The following is a 13459-nucleotide window of genomic DNA, read 5'->3' as shown; positions in this document are numbered from 1 at the left end:
CTTTTGAAAAAGCTTTTTTTGGTTGTTGTTTATTTTTAATGATAGTAGGAATTAAACCCATGGTCTTGTGCATGTCCTCTACCACTGGATCGGTGCTCCTGATGCAATTGCAGATTGCCTCCTTTTCAATTAAATTAATGATAGAACTTGAAGAGATTACCTGTGCCTGAATTTTTAAAACAGGACTGAATTTCCTTATTTAGAAAAAAATTGTTGCCGGATACTGGTGGCTCATGCTCATAATTCTAGCTACTCAAAAAAAGACAAAAATGACTTAGACCTACTGAGAAACACTGTTACTGATCTTGTCTTCTAATTATTTTACATCAATTTTGAGTTGCTGAATAGTGATTTAAATTGTATTCTACATAACTTTATAACTTCTCAAATGTCTTCATTGAAAGTGTATTACTCTTTATCAGTAATTAAACATGCTAAAACGATGAGATCGAAAACCAGTTAAAAAGGGCTGGGATGTAGCTCAGTGGCAAAGCACTTGCCTAGCAAGTGCAATGTCCTGGGTTCGATCCCCATACCAAAAAAGAAAAGACAAAAAAAAATGCAGATTAAAAAAAAAACCCCAAACAAAGCCCATTAAAAAATTCAAAATATTGTTAACATGAGTAACATTTATCTGAAAAGTGACTTTTTCACAGATGTTGAACTCTAATGCCTGACTTAAGTGGATGACACTTAGAATCTTGTATCTGCTCTTTCATCCAATTTTTTTGTTGTTGTTGTTGAATCGAAAACCTTGCACAGCCTATGAGTATGCCACTGTGTGATTGTGATAGGATGAGGAGGGAAAAGAAAAGATCATTTTAGTTTCAATCTTGTGAAAAGACCTCAACACTTAGCACATCTGCTGGCTACAATCTGAAGGTCAATTTAGAAGACTTGAAAACTGTTTTTTGTTTGTTTCTGTTTTTTAATTAAGCTGTTGCTGGGCACTGGTGGCAAATGCCTATAATCTAGATATCAGGAGGCTGAGATTTGAAGATTACGGTTTGGTGCCACCCTAGACAGAAAAGTCTGTGAGACTGTTATCTCCAATAAACCATTCAGAAAAAGCCCGGAGTGGTGTTATGGCTCAAGTGGTAGAGCGCTAGCTTTGAGCACAAAGAGACTCAGGTACAGCATCCAGGCCCATAGTTTAAGCCCTAATTGGAAAAACACATTCAGCTAATTTATTTCTTCAAGCAAAGCTTTTGGTAAAAAAAAAAAAGTGTGTTTTAATATTTTGATCCAAACCCATTTTTTCCTTTAGGATAGGTGACATTTTACAATCCATTACTATGAAGTACACTGGTTTAAACCACACTACACCATGGTAGTGTACTCTGTTTTCTTCAGATCTCGTTCTATGTCTGGCCAGTCTAGCTACCCTCATATACTTTCCAAGCAAACTAATTCTTTCTGATAAAGGCAATGGAAAATAATTTTTTAAATTTGGCATTTTTTTTTGTAATTGGTCTTATGAAGCTCAGTTTGTAGATTGTGAGAGTTAAGAATTCCCCACTGTTTTTAAGTTCTGTCTAGGCACTAGAGTAATATTCAGTACTCTCATTGTTTTGAGATATAAATATAATAATGTGTGACAGAACCTTTTTCCAACTGCTCTCAGAAGTTCTGGTGCATTTTCAGAGTGTTGGTTTAGTGGGAAATAATTTGACATTTGAAAACGGGTTTTTGTGTGTGTGTGTATGTGTGTCTTGCTTATTTCAACACATTAGTGGATTAACTGAACTTCTGAGAAAAAAAAGCTGTTTCGGTCAAGTAAAAACTGATAATAAGCCTTGAGTTTCCTCAAGCTTTGAAAATTTGCCTCTGTACTGCTGTGAACTCCAAAAGACAATATAACATTGTTGTCGTCCAAAGTGACTCTGGGGAATAAAAAAAGAGTTAACTAAAAGCATACTTAGAGATTGCTAGATTTCCTGGGGCTATTACAGGTACATAACCTTTCTTGTTTACTTTTGGAGATACTTCTATGAAACTAGACCTTTCCAATTTTTCTAATTTCATTATGATTGTTACATTGGCCCCCAAATACCTGCAAGAGACTGATTAATTTTAACTATGGGGTAATTAATGATCCAGCTTATACTATATACTGAATGAGATGAAGTTCTAATTACTATTTGACACATTTTATGAATTTTAAAGACAAAGGTAATTCATAGCTTTTAATTAGCCTATAAACAGTTAACACAGGCAGGTACTTTTATTTATGTATGTTTTGAAAATGTTGATACTCCAAATATTAAGTAATTAAAAACATTTTCTAATTTTTAAAAATTATTTTTAAGCCTTATGATTCTTCGGATGACTGGTCTGAACACATTAGCTCTTCTGGGAAAAAATATTACTACAATTGTCGAACGGAAGTTTCACAGTGGGAAAAACCAAAAGAGTGGCTTGAAAGGTATTTGCTTTTAATCTAATTAAATAGTTACATTTATTTTAGGTTAATATAGCATTAACTATTGTTTTGATTGAGATACACAACTTCTTTTTGAATTTCAGTGATTGGTTTTTTTTCCCTATGTTTTCCATAGTTCTACTTTTAAAGGTTTCGGGCTGGGCATGTGGCTTACTGGTACAGTGGTTGCCTCGCTAGCATGCATGAAGCCTTGTGTTTTATTCCTCCGTACCACATAAACAGAAAAAGCTGGAAGGGATGCTGTGCCTCAAGTGGTAGACTGCTAGCCTTGAGCACAAAAGCTTAGGGACAGTGCCCAGGCCCTTAGTACAAGCCCCAGGACTGGCCAAAGAAAAAAATCACACTAAAAAAGGTTTCACAGCTGGGTGCAAATGACTCAGACCTGTAATCCTAGCTACTCAGGAGGCTGAATTCTGAGGATTGTAGTTTGAAGCCAGTCTGGGCAGGAAAATCTGAGACTCTTACCAGTTAACTACCTGCTACTCCCTATTAACTCTTCCTCCCCCCAAAAGTCTCAGCTCATAGTCACTGTATTTAATAAAAAAAAATTAAGCCTATGTTAATCATAAATGCAGCTTCCTTAAATTATTTTATTTTTTATTTTGCTAGTCATGGGTCATTGTCCCTGAGCTTCTCTTGCTCAAGGCTATCCCCAGTGCAGGGCCACTTCCGGGCCTTTTCTGTTTATATGGTACCGAGGAATGGAACCCAGGGCTCCATGCTTGCTAGACAAGCACTCTTACCACAAAGCCACATTCCCAGCTCCTTCCGTATAATTTAGTTATGTGATTTTATTTATTTATTTTATTTTATTTTATTTTATTTTATTTTATTTTATTTTATTTTTTGGTCGGTCGTGGGACTTGAACTCTGGGCCTGGGCGCTGTCCCTCAGCTCTTCAGCTCAAGGCGAGCGCTCTGCCACTTGAGCTACAGCGCCACTTCCTTCCGTATAATTTATAAGAGAAATCTTATTACTTTGATGTCATAAATGTTTTATAAGATGTAAACATTGAGAATTTTAGTTGTGGGTTCTGTCAATGAGAAACATTTTTCTGTTCATTTGTTACATTTTGTTGAGTATTTGGCCAGACAATACGTAATTTGATAGCATTTTTGTTTCTCTTTTTACTTTTAGAGAACAGAGACAAAAGGAAGCAAACAAGATGGCAGTTAATAGCTTTCCAAAAGATAGGGATTACAGACGAGAGGTGATGCAAGCAACAGCCACTAGTGGGTTTCCCAGTGGAAGTAAGTATTAATATTTTTCTTCGAAATAGTATAACTGGTTTATTATTGCTGTCTGTTTATGTAAATCAAGATAAATGCAAACACACATGATTTCTTTTATGTATGATCTGTCTCTGTTTGCATTTATTTCCCCGGAAGGGTAAAGATAAAGTTTTCATGTTTTAGAGGATTGACATTTACTTAAAAGGCAAAAACAAAGCAAAAAGCAGGTGGTGGCCTCTCCAAGTTTTGTTCTATAAAACAGGACGTTGAATTTACTGGGCTTTAATAAGTGAATCATAGATCATAGCCAGGTAGAATGAGAAGCACCTATTGGCTTTTCAGGTTATCAGTGAAGATCTTAATCAGTGTTTAGCTGGTACCTGGCTTGGGGTTTTTGGCTTTGTAGTGGTATGAAACAATATATAAAACCATTTTTATTATAGTTGCAGTAAACTCCATTACCTATAAAATATCTGTGTCAGCATACCTGAACATGTTATAGTTTAGGGTAGGCTAAACTGATTTCAGTAGTTTCATGTGTTCAGTGTATTTTTATCTTTAATAATAGAAAACTTATTGAAACATAATGCACATAAGTCGAAGAAGATTTGTATTTGAAAGTTAATTTCACCATGATTCTAGAGTTTGTAACGTAGCTCTATAATGAGTTTTCACAAAATTATTGAAACTATTCTAGAACTTTTAAGGCTTTGATCTATAAAAAAAACAGTGGGCATACTTTAATGTTCTTTTGAGGTCAAATTTTGTGTAACATCACCTTAGTTTTTAATTGGCTCTGTAAATTTAAATTTTTTTTTTTTAATTTTTTTTTTTGTCGGCCGTGGGGCTTGAACTCTGGGCCTGGGCGCTGTCCCTCAGCTCTTCAGCTCAAGGCAAGCGCTCTACCACTTGAGCTACAGCGCCACTTCCGGTTTTCTGGTGGTTTATTGGAGATAGGAGTCTCACGGTCTCTCCTGCCCGGGCTGGCTTTGAACCGCGATCCTCAGATCTCAGCCTCCTGAGTAGCTAGGATTACAGGCGTGAGCCACCAGTGCCCGGCTGTAAATTTAAATTTTTAACTAAAGGTTTGTGCTTCCTTTGCTCAAAATAAAATGTAAATGCCCTGTAGAATTCTTCAGGAAATTTTGGGAAAAAATTTAAAATAATTTAGAGATCCTTAGATTTTAGCATTTGAATTATGTTTCTGTAACTCAAAATTCAAAGAAAAGATTTATATAAGGTCTCAAAGTGATATTGATTATTTAGTGGCAAAAGCTTTTTAAGAAGCCTATTGCTCACGCCTGTAATCCTAGCTGTTTAGAAGGCTGAGATCTGAGGATCCAGCTAACCTGGATAGGAAAGTCTCCAGTTAACCTCCATAAAACCACAGGTGGCCTGTGGCTCAAAGTGGTAGAGTGCCTGGGCCCCAAGTTCAAGTCCCATAACAGACAAAAAGAAAAAAATAAAAACTATTTTAAGATAGTAATATAGTCATTCATGAATGAATAAAGTTTAACATTTATACTACCTTTTAAATAATATATTAGTAGGGGCTGGGAAGGTGGCTCAGTGGTAGAGCGCTTGCCTTGCATGCATGAGGCCCTGGGTTCAATTCCTCAACACCACATAAGCAAAAAGAAAAAAGCCGGAAGTGGTGCTGTGGCTCAAGTGGTAAAGTGCTAGCCTTGAGCTGAAGAGCTGAGGGACAGTGCCCAGGCCCAGAGTTCAGGCCCCATGACCGGCCCCCCCCCCCCCAAAAAAAATTTTTTATTAGTGAAGTTTATGTGATTCAAAGTGTTAGAGTTAGGAAATTAAAGGTTGTTTGTCGGTGTCTATGTGTCGTGACCCTACCTGTGTCCTGGGGCTTGCGTGGAGGGCCTGTGTGCTGCCTGAGCATTTGTGCTCAGGGTATATGTTGTATGATCCAATAATGTGTGTGTTTGGTGATAGGGCTAGCTAGCATCAGGCAGTAAAAGAAATTCAGCCAGTTCTCTCTTCCTAGGCTGATGTTTCCTGAAGAGGAAAAAGTAAAGCCAAGTAAATCTAACATATTATTTCTAAAATAACCTTTTATTTAAATTTTCCTTTGAGCAAAGTAAGTGAGTGGAAGAATTAGAATAAGTTTCAATAAAATTTCTGGGAATGGAAAAGCATGTGTGTGTCACTCAGTTGTATATCTGTGTGAAACATTTTCTACAAGAAGTTTTAAGTTTTTTTATCTTCATGATAGCAAAGTAAAGCAAGTGTATTCTTAAGGAAAAGGTGGTGAAAGTTTTCAATTTTTTAACTCAGCTATCATTTGGAACATTCTTTTTCTTCTCCTTCCCGCCCTTTCTCCCTTTTCTTTCTTCCTTGTTCTTTGCTTTCTTTCCTTCCTTCCTTCCTTCTCTCTCTTTGTCTTCTTTCTCTCCTCCCTCCTTCCATCCCTCTCTCTCTCTCTCCCTCTCTCTCCCTCTCCCTCTCTCTCCCTCTCTCCTTCCCCTCCTCTCCATTCTCTTTCTCTCCTGCCCGCCCGCCTGCCCTTCCTTTTTTTTTCTTGTCTTTCCTGGTCCTAGGGCTTGAACTCAGTGCATGGGTGCTGTCCATGAATTTTCTGTGATGAAGGCTAGCACTCTACCAATTCAGCCACAGCTCCACTTCAGATCTCAGCCCCCTGAACTGCTAGGATAATAAGCATGAGCCTCTGGTGCCTGGCTTTTTTTTTAATCAAAATAATTTGCTTGTAGTTTATTAAAACCATAAAAATATTTATGTAGACTACTATCACCTTATTTTAGTCTGACAGAAATGGTATAATATTTAAACTGAAATATTCAAAGCTTTCAAATTGTGACTATTTTTCATTATATATTAAATATCAGTTATCAATCAGTGTAACAGTGTGATATATGTTATAAATTGTTTCTCAACTACTCAGAAATGAAGGCTTTGTCCTAATTAGAAGTCTTTCTTGGATTTAATGAACATTTTTACAACAAACAGCAATTTTTTGCCTTTTTTTTGCTGGTCCTGGAGCTTGAACTCAGGGCCTGGGTACTGTCCCTATGTTTTTGTGTTCAAGGCTATTATTTTGAGCCATAGTTCCACTTTGGTCTTTTGCTAGTTGATTTGAGATAAGAGACTCAGGGATTTTTTCCTACCCAGGTAATTCTCTGCTCTTAGCCTCCTGAGTAGCTATGATTTATAGGTGTGAGCCCTGAGTGCCCAGTTGATGGTCCCTGAGCTTCTTTTTGCTCAAGCTAGTACTCAGTTTTTTGGCACTAGGGGAGTCCTAGAACGCAGAGCCTGGGTACTGACTCAGGTTTTTGTTTTTTTTTTGTCGGTCATGGGGCTTGAACTCTGGGCCTGGGCACAGTCCTTCAGCTCTTCAGCTCAAGGCGAGCGCGCTCTACCACTTGAGCTACAGCGCCACTTCCGGTTTTCTGGCGGTTTATTGGAGACAGGAGTCTCAAGGTCTCTGCTGCCCCTGCTGGCTTTGAACCGCGATCCTCAGATCTCAGCCTCCTGAGTAGCTAGGATTACAGGCGTGAGCCACCAGCGCCCGGCTTGACTCAGGTTTTTTGAGCAATAGTTCACTTTTGTTGTGTATACGCACCGCATGTATTAATTATGGGGCTCAAATTCATTGCTTGTGCTGTCCTTGAGGTTTTTTGCTCAAGGCTGACCCACTTGAGCCATAGCTTCATTTCTACCTTCTTGGTGGTTAATTGTTAATAGTGTCTTACTGACTTTTTTGCCTAGGCTGGTTTTGAACCAAGATCCTCAGATCTCAGCCTCCTAAAGCTGTCCATTACAATTATGTACTTTAGGTGTGTGGCTCACTTCTGGCTTGTTTGGTAATCCCATGAACTTTCTTGCTTGGGCTGGCTTTGAATCAAGATCCCTGGACAGCCTCCTGAATAGTATGATTGGGCTGGGTTCAAACTGAATTCCTTAGATTTCAACCTCTTTGAGTAGCTAGGATTTTAGTATATGAGCCTTTTCCTCTGTAATTTTAACTAATTGCTTAATTTGTATTATCTTTTATGTGTACTGGTACTGGCACTTGAAAAGCGATGAGGGTCTTGTGCTTTTACTTGGCTGTTTTCATCCTAAGCTAGCACTCTACCACTTGATCCAGAGCTTCACTTCTATGATTTTTTTCAATATGTATAGAGGTTATATGTATTTTGGGTCAGAATGCAATTAATTATTCTCTTTTCATTTCTAATTAATATATTTTATTATTATTGTATAACATTTTGCTGCTTGAATATCCATTCTTTTATTAATGATTTTCTACTGGTGAATGCTTGAGTCTTTTTTAGCCTTTTCCTACTTCAATTAAGATTGAGTACTATTAGCTTACCTGAAATAAGTCAGTGGCTGTACTGAAAGACAGTCAAGAACTATGCTTTTTTTCCTTTCCTTTTTAAATACTTATTATTTTTTTGTGGGGGTCCGGTCCTGGGGCCTGAACTCTGGGCCTGGGCGCTGTCCCTCAGCTCTTCAGCTCAAGGCTAGCGCTCTACCACTTGAGCCACAGCACCACTTCCGGCTTTTTTCTTTTTGCTTATGTGGTGCTGAGGAATCAAACCCAGGGCCTCATGCATGCAAGGCAAGCGCTCTACCACTGAGCCACCTTCCCAGCCTATAAATACTTATTTTTTTATAAGTAGTTGTATGAAGGAGTTTCAATAGCAGAATTTAAATTTTTTTATAAAGGTGATGTACAGAGGGGTTGTAGTTTACATAAGTCAGGTAGAGAACTTTTTTAATGTGCCAATTTGGGGGCTTGAACTTGTGGCTTGGGCTAACTCCAGGCTTGAGTACTGTTCTTGGACTTTTTTGCTCAAGGCTAGTTCTCTACCTCTTGAGCCATGTCTCTACTTCTAACTTTATGGTGGGTAATTGGATGTAAAGGTTTCATGGATTTTCCTGCCCTGCCTGGCTTCCCACCATGATCCTCTGGTCTCAGCCTCCTTGAGTAGCTAGTATTGCAGTAGAGAGACAGCTATTTGAGAAAGGAATTTAACCTGTGTTGCCTTTTGTTTTTAATGGGTTAACTGAGCTATAGATATTGTGGTAGTAATAGTAAGCCATGTGTTTAATATTGTCTGCCTAAAAAACGTGATTTCCTATTTGTCCAATATACAGTATTTGTATAATAAGTAAAAGGCACAGAGAATTGAGAAGGTTTATATGTTGAGGGATTTTAATGATATGCATGTTGTTGAAAATTATGGGTAAAAATTTCAATTTAATATTGATGGCTACCATATTTGTCTTCTAACTGCTATAAATTCAAAGAAACTTAATTAGAATCTCTTAGCACTACTGTGATACTTTGGGTCAGATATTGTTCTAAGAGAATATTGTGGATTGTTGAGCATCATATCCGGTAGATTGCACACTTAGAATATAGCATTATTATCCTGTGGCAAAAGGTTGTGCAAGTAGATACCTGTTTTATCAGGTCTGATTTCACTAGTTCCTATAATGCTACTGTCCTTTACTTCATACTTAAGGAAGTTAAGGCAATAGTAAGACTGTAAAGGTTTAGTTAAAGCAGTAAAAATTCTAAGCATTCAAGTGATAATCAGTTTGCGTAAGGAAACTACAATAACATTCTAACAGTTTCTTGTCCATACAAGTCAATAATTTGTTGATGTATCCATGTGGACATTTGTATTCTGGAATGATAGTCCAGTCTATTTATCTTTTAAGGTAATACAGAATATTGTATAAGTTAATAACACTGAATTTTGTGTATTAGGTAATTGTCAAAAGATTGAGGGTTTTGGCAATAGCCTAGTGCCTTTTAAAATGTGGATTTTAAAAGTTGGGAGTTTCCTCATGACCTTTTGAGCTTTAATCAGGGTGTTTCTTTTTTTTACATTTATTTATTTATTTGTGCTGGTACCAGATCTCATGGTTTGCTTGTTTGGCTGGCATGCTGCCACTCCAGCCAGACCTAGGTTTGCTTTGTTGTTGGTTATTTCAAATATGGCCTCTTAGGTTTTGTTTTGTTTTGTTTTTGGCCTGCTGAACCTCCATCATTGGAACTCACTCTTTTGAGAAGCTAGGATTATTAGTGTGAGCCACTGACACTTGGCCTTAGGATTGCCTGTTTCTTTACTTGGAGTTTATTCTCTAGCTAATGAGATTGGATACTACAGTTTAGGTTAGAAACTTTTTTTTTGGGGGGGGGTCCGGTCGTGGGGCCAGAACTCTGGGCCTGAGCGCTGTCCCTCAGCTCAAGGCTAGCACTCTACCACTTGAGCCACAGCACCACTTCCTGCTTTTTTCTTTTTGTTTATGTGGTGCTGAGGAATCGAACCCAGGTGTTCATGCATGCAAGGCAAGCGCTCTACCACTGAGCCACCTTCCCAGCCCTAGAAACTTTTTTTTTAATTTAATTTAATTTTATTTGTGAACATACTGTACAGAGGAGTTACAATTACATGGGCAGGATAATGCGTACATTTCTTACCAAGCATTGCAACCTCCTCCTTTGTTTACCCTTCACATCCCTTCCCAGCCTCCCCCCTCCCCCCCAATCCCAATCCTTCTCCTTCCCCCCTCCCCCCCGCCCTAGAAACTTTTTAATAAATACTAAATGTTAACATGATTTTTGAAAACATCGTACTGTTTTTTGAATAAAATTTGAACTATGTTAAGTATATATTTCTGAGGTTAAAATATTTTTGTGCCTTTATTTTGAAAGTGTATTTGTTTTTAATACCACTAGTAGAGTCTTCTGATTATGCTGCAGATGTAGGCCTTCTCTTCTGCCACTATATGTATCGTTTTGTTAGTATAATTTAAAATGTTGAATTGTTGATTTAATTATAAATTTGGGGTTTCTTAAAAAGATACCATTGAAGCATTAGTAGTAACTACTTAAGAGCCCCCTAATTAGTTACCCAAGTATTTAGAAAAAGCAAACTAAGGAAGATAATATTCCTTTGCAGCTGAACCGCTGTGGATAATTTGGTTAATTATTGGAATGTGTCCCATATTTTAAAATAATGGAGCATATATTTTTATTTTCAAAACTTGTAAAAGTTTTTCTTTGAGTAAAATGTTGTAACTACATTGATTTTTTTTTTGTAACTTTAGTATGGTTCTAAGAATTCTAAGAAACTTAACAATCCACTTGAAATCAGAGTATAGAGTAATTTTTATAGTCAGATAAAACTCTTAGCAGTTGAGTATTTATATTCCAGTAAACTCTTAGCATTTGAGTATTTATATTCCAGTGGTAAAACTGCAGATAATAACTGGGCTTGCAGTTGACAGAAAGATATGTTGCTAAATTAGCTGATGTTAAAAGATAGGATTCTAACGTAATCTTTTTTTCTTCTCCCTTCTGTCATTCCAACATCTTTTTTCGAACTGTGAACTAAAGTGGAAGACAAGCATTCCAGTGATGCCAGTAGTTTGCTCCCACAGAATATTTTGTCTCAAACAAGCAGACACAATGACAGAGACTACAGACTGCCAAGAGCAGAGACTCACAGTAGCTCTACGCCAGTACAGCACCCCATCAAACCAGTGGTTCATCCAACTGCTACCCCAAGCACTGTTCCTTCTAGTCCATTTACTCTACAGTCCGATCACCAGCCAAAGAAATCATTTGATGCTAATGGAGCATCTACTTTATCAAAACTGCCTACACCCACATCTTCTGTCACTGCACAGAAAACAGAAAGAAAAGGTATGCCATTATTACTAGATGCTGCATGTTGAACTATTCTAGTTTGATATGTGACATGAATTATTTCCTTTGGCTTAAAGCTTAATTATAGATTCCTTATAAAACTTAAATATTACTATATAGATTTAGACATAAAGTTAGTCATTTAACTTTTTAAAAAAATATAATTGTAGAGATTGAGAACTTTTTTTGTTATTGACAATGAAGTCAGGTACTTAATTTATAACATTCAGTAGTGGTTTACATAATAGGGTCAAGTCAAATGAATATTCTTTCATAAGCCCATGAAATGTTTTTTTTTTTAATTTTGTGATATTATCTTGATAGTTTACAGATTGTCCCTGTTTACTTTTCATTACATTTTGTGCTTGTCCTGTGGCTTGAGCTCCATTTTCAGTTTTTGGTGGCTAATTGGAGATAAGAGTCTCATGGACTTCCCTGCCAGGGCTGGCTTCCAACCTTGATCCTTAGATCTCAGCCTCCTGGAGTAGCTAGTATTACAGGTGTAAGTCATGGGCACCTAGCCAATTCCAACATTGAAAAACATTTCTCTAGGGGCTGGGAAGATGGCTTGGTGGTAGAGTGCTTGCCTTGCATGCAGGAGGCCCTAGATTTTATTCCTCAGCAGTACATAAGCAGAAAAAGCCGGAAGTGGCACTGTGGCTCGAGTGGTAGAGCACTAGCCTTGAGTTGAAGAGCTGAGGGACAGCACCTAGACCCAGAGTTCAAGCCCTACAATGGACAAAAAAAAAACACAAACATTTCTCTAGGGGCTTGGAAGGTGGCTCAGTGGTAGAGCGCTTGCCTAGCATGCCTGAGGCTCTGGGTTCGATTCCTCAGCACCACATAAGAAATAAAGCCAGAAGTGGTGCTGTGGCTGGCTCTAGTGGTAGAGCGCTAGCCTTGAGCTGAAGAGCTGAGGGACAGCGCCCAGGCCCAGAGTTCAGGCCCCACGACCGGACCCCCAAAAAAACCACATTTCTCTATATAGCATCTATTTAGTGATTCTTACTTGTGAATTAGGTTTTCTTTTCTTTTTTTTTTTGGTCGGTCGTGGGGCTTGAACTCTGGGCCTGGGCGCTGTCCCTCAGCTCTTCAGCTCAAGGCGAGCGCTCTACCACTTGAGCTACAGTGCCACTTCCGGTTTTCTGGTGGTTTTATTGGAGATAGGAGTCTCGCGGTCTCTCCTGCCCGGGCTAGCTTTGAACCGCGATCCTCAGATCTCAGCCTCCTGAGTAGCTAGGATTACAGGCGTGAGCCACCAGCGCCCGGCTTACTTGTGAATTAGAAAACTAAAGCATGATGTTTACAAGATAAAGAGTGTTAGTTTCTGAAATAGATCTTTGAAGAATAGAAATAAATATAATCAAATTTATGATTATATGACTCAGTGTTAATAACCTTAGTATATTTGAAAAAGAGAAGCATTGTTGACAACAGTTAACTTTTGGGAAGTGACACACCACATAAGCAGTATAGTATACTTTATAGGCTAGTCACAATTCGAGACTTGTATTTCATATGATGTTTTAAAGAATATAATTGAGACACTTAAGAAAACAAATTTTCATGGCTTAGCAGATCATTAGCAAGTGATGAATTTTTAATGTTACATGAGTTTTGAGAATGAGTCGCTAAGTAAATCTGATACTTCATTAGTTCACATTGATACAATTTGTTGACAGAGTTCAAATAATTGGATTTATTTTGTTTCATTTATGAAACAAAACTCTGGCTATTGTGTTACTTTTACCATACAGTACACAATACATCATAGATGATGCTTATTCCAGATGTGTAAAATCCTTTAAAAATTGTTACAACAAAACTCATAATGTGACCATTGTTAGTAAAATTGAATTAAAATTAATGTATTAGCTAATATATTTTATATTTTTTTGTTTCTGATATTTTATATGAATATTCTTCATAAAAGTTAATTAAAAATCCTTGTTAACATTAAAAAAAATTTCAGCTAGGTGCAGTGGCTTTTGTCTCTACTCCTAGCTATATGGGAGACTTAAGGACCACTTGAACCCAGAAGTTTAAAACTGTCCTGAGCAACATAGCAAGACCTTGTCTTAA

At 37.6% G+C, this 13459-nt stretch overlaps 1 protein-coding gene across 11 annotated transcripts in view; it reads left to right on the top strand.

Moving 5' to 3' along the window:
* Positions 1–13459, top strand: part of Wac (WW domain containing adaptor with coiled-coil) — a 73838-nt gene that overhangs the window by 36010 nt on the left and 24369 nt on the right. For 9 of the 11 annotated variants that reach the window (XM_069998196.1, XM_069998198.1, XM_069998197.1 and 6 more), the window contains exons 5-7: positions 2310–2425; positions 3581–3693; positions 11066–11374. In XM_069998196.1, the coding sequence (XP_069854297.1) occupies positions 2310–2425; positions 3581–3693; positions 11066–11374 (538 nt within the window). The remainder of the gene's footprint in view (positions 1–2309; positions 2426–3580; positions 3694–11065; positions 11375–13459) is intronic. The other 2 variants (XM_069998199.1, XM_069998201.1) reach the window with 1 other exon arrangement.

This window comes from Dipodomys merriami, unplaced genomic scaffold, assembly GCF_024711535.1.
Source record: "Dipodomys merriami isolate MVZ:Mamm:240054 unplaced genomic scaffold, mDipMer1.0.p SCAF_51, whole genome shotgun sequence".
In the NCBI taxonomy this organism is placed as follows: Eukaryota; Metazoa; Chordata; class Mammalia; order Rodentia; family Heteromyidae; genus Dipodomys; species Dipodomys merriami.
The sequence above is the reverse complement of the archived record's forward strand: the minus strand, read 5'-3'. Positions and strand labels throughout refer to the sequence as shown.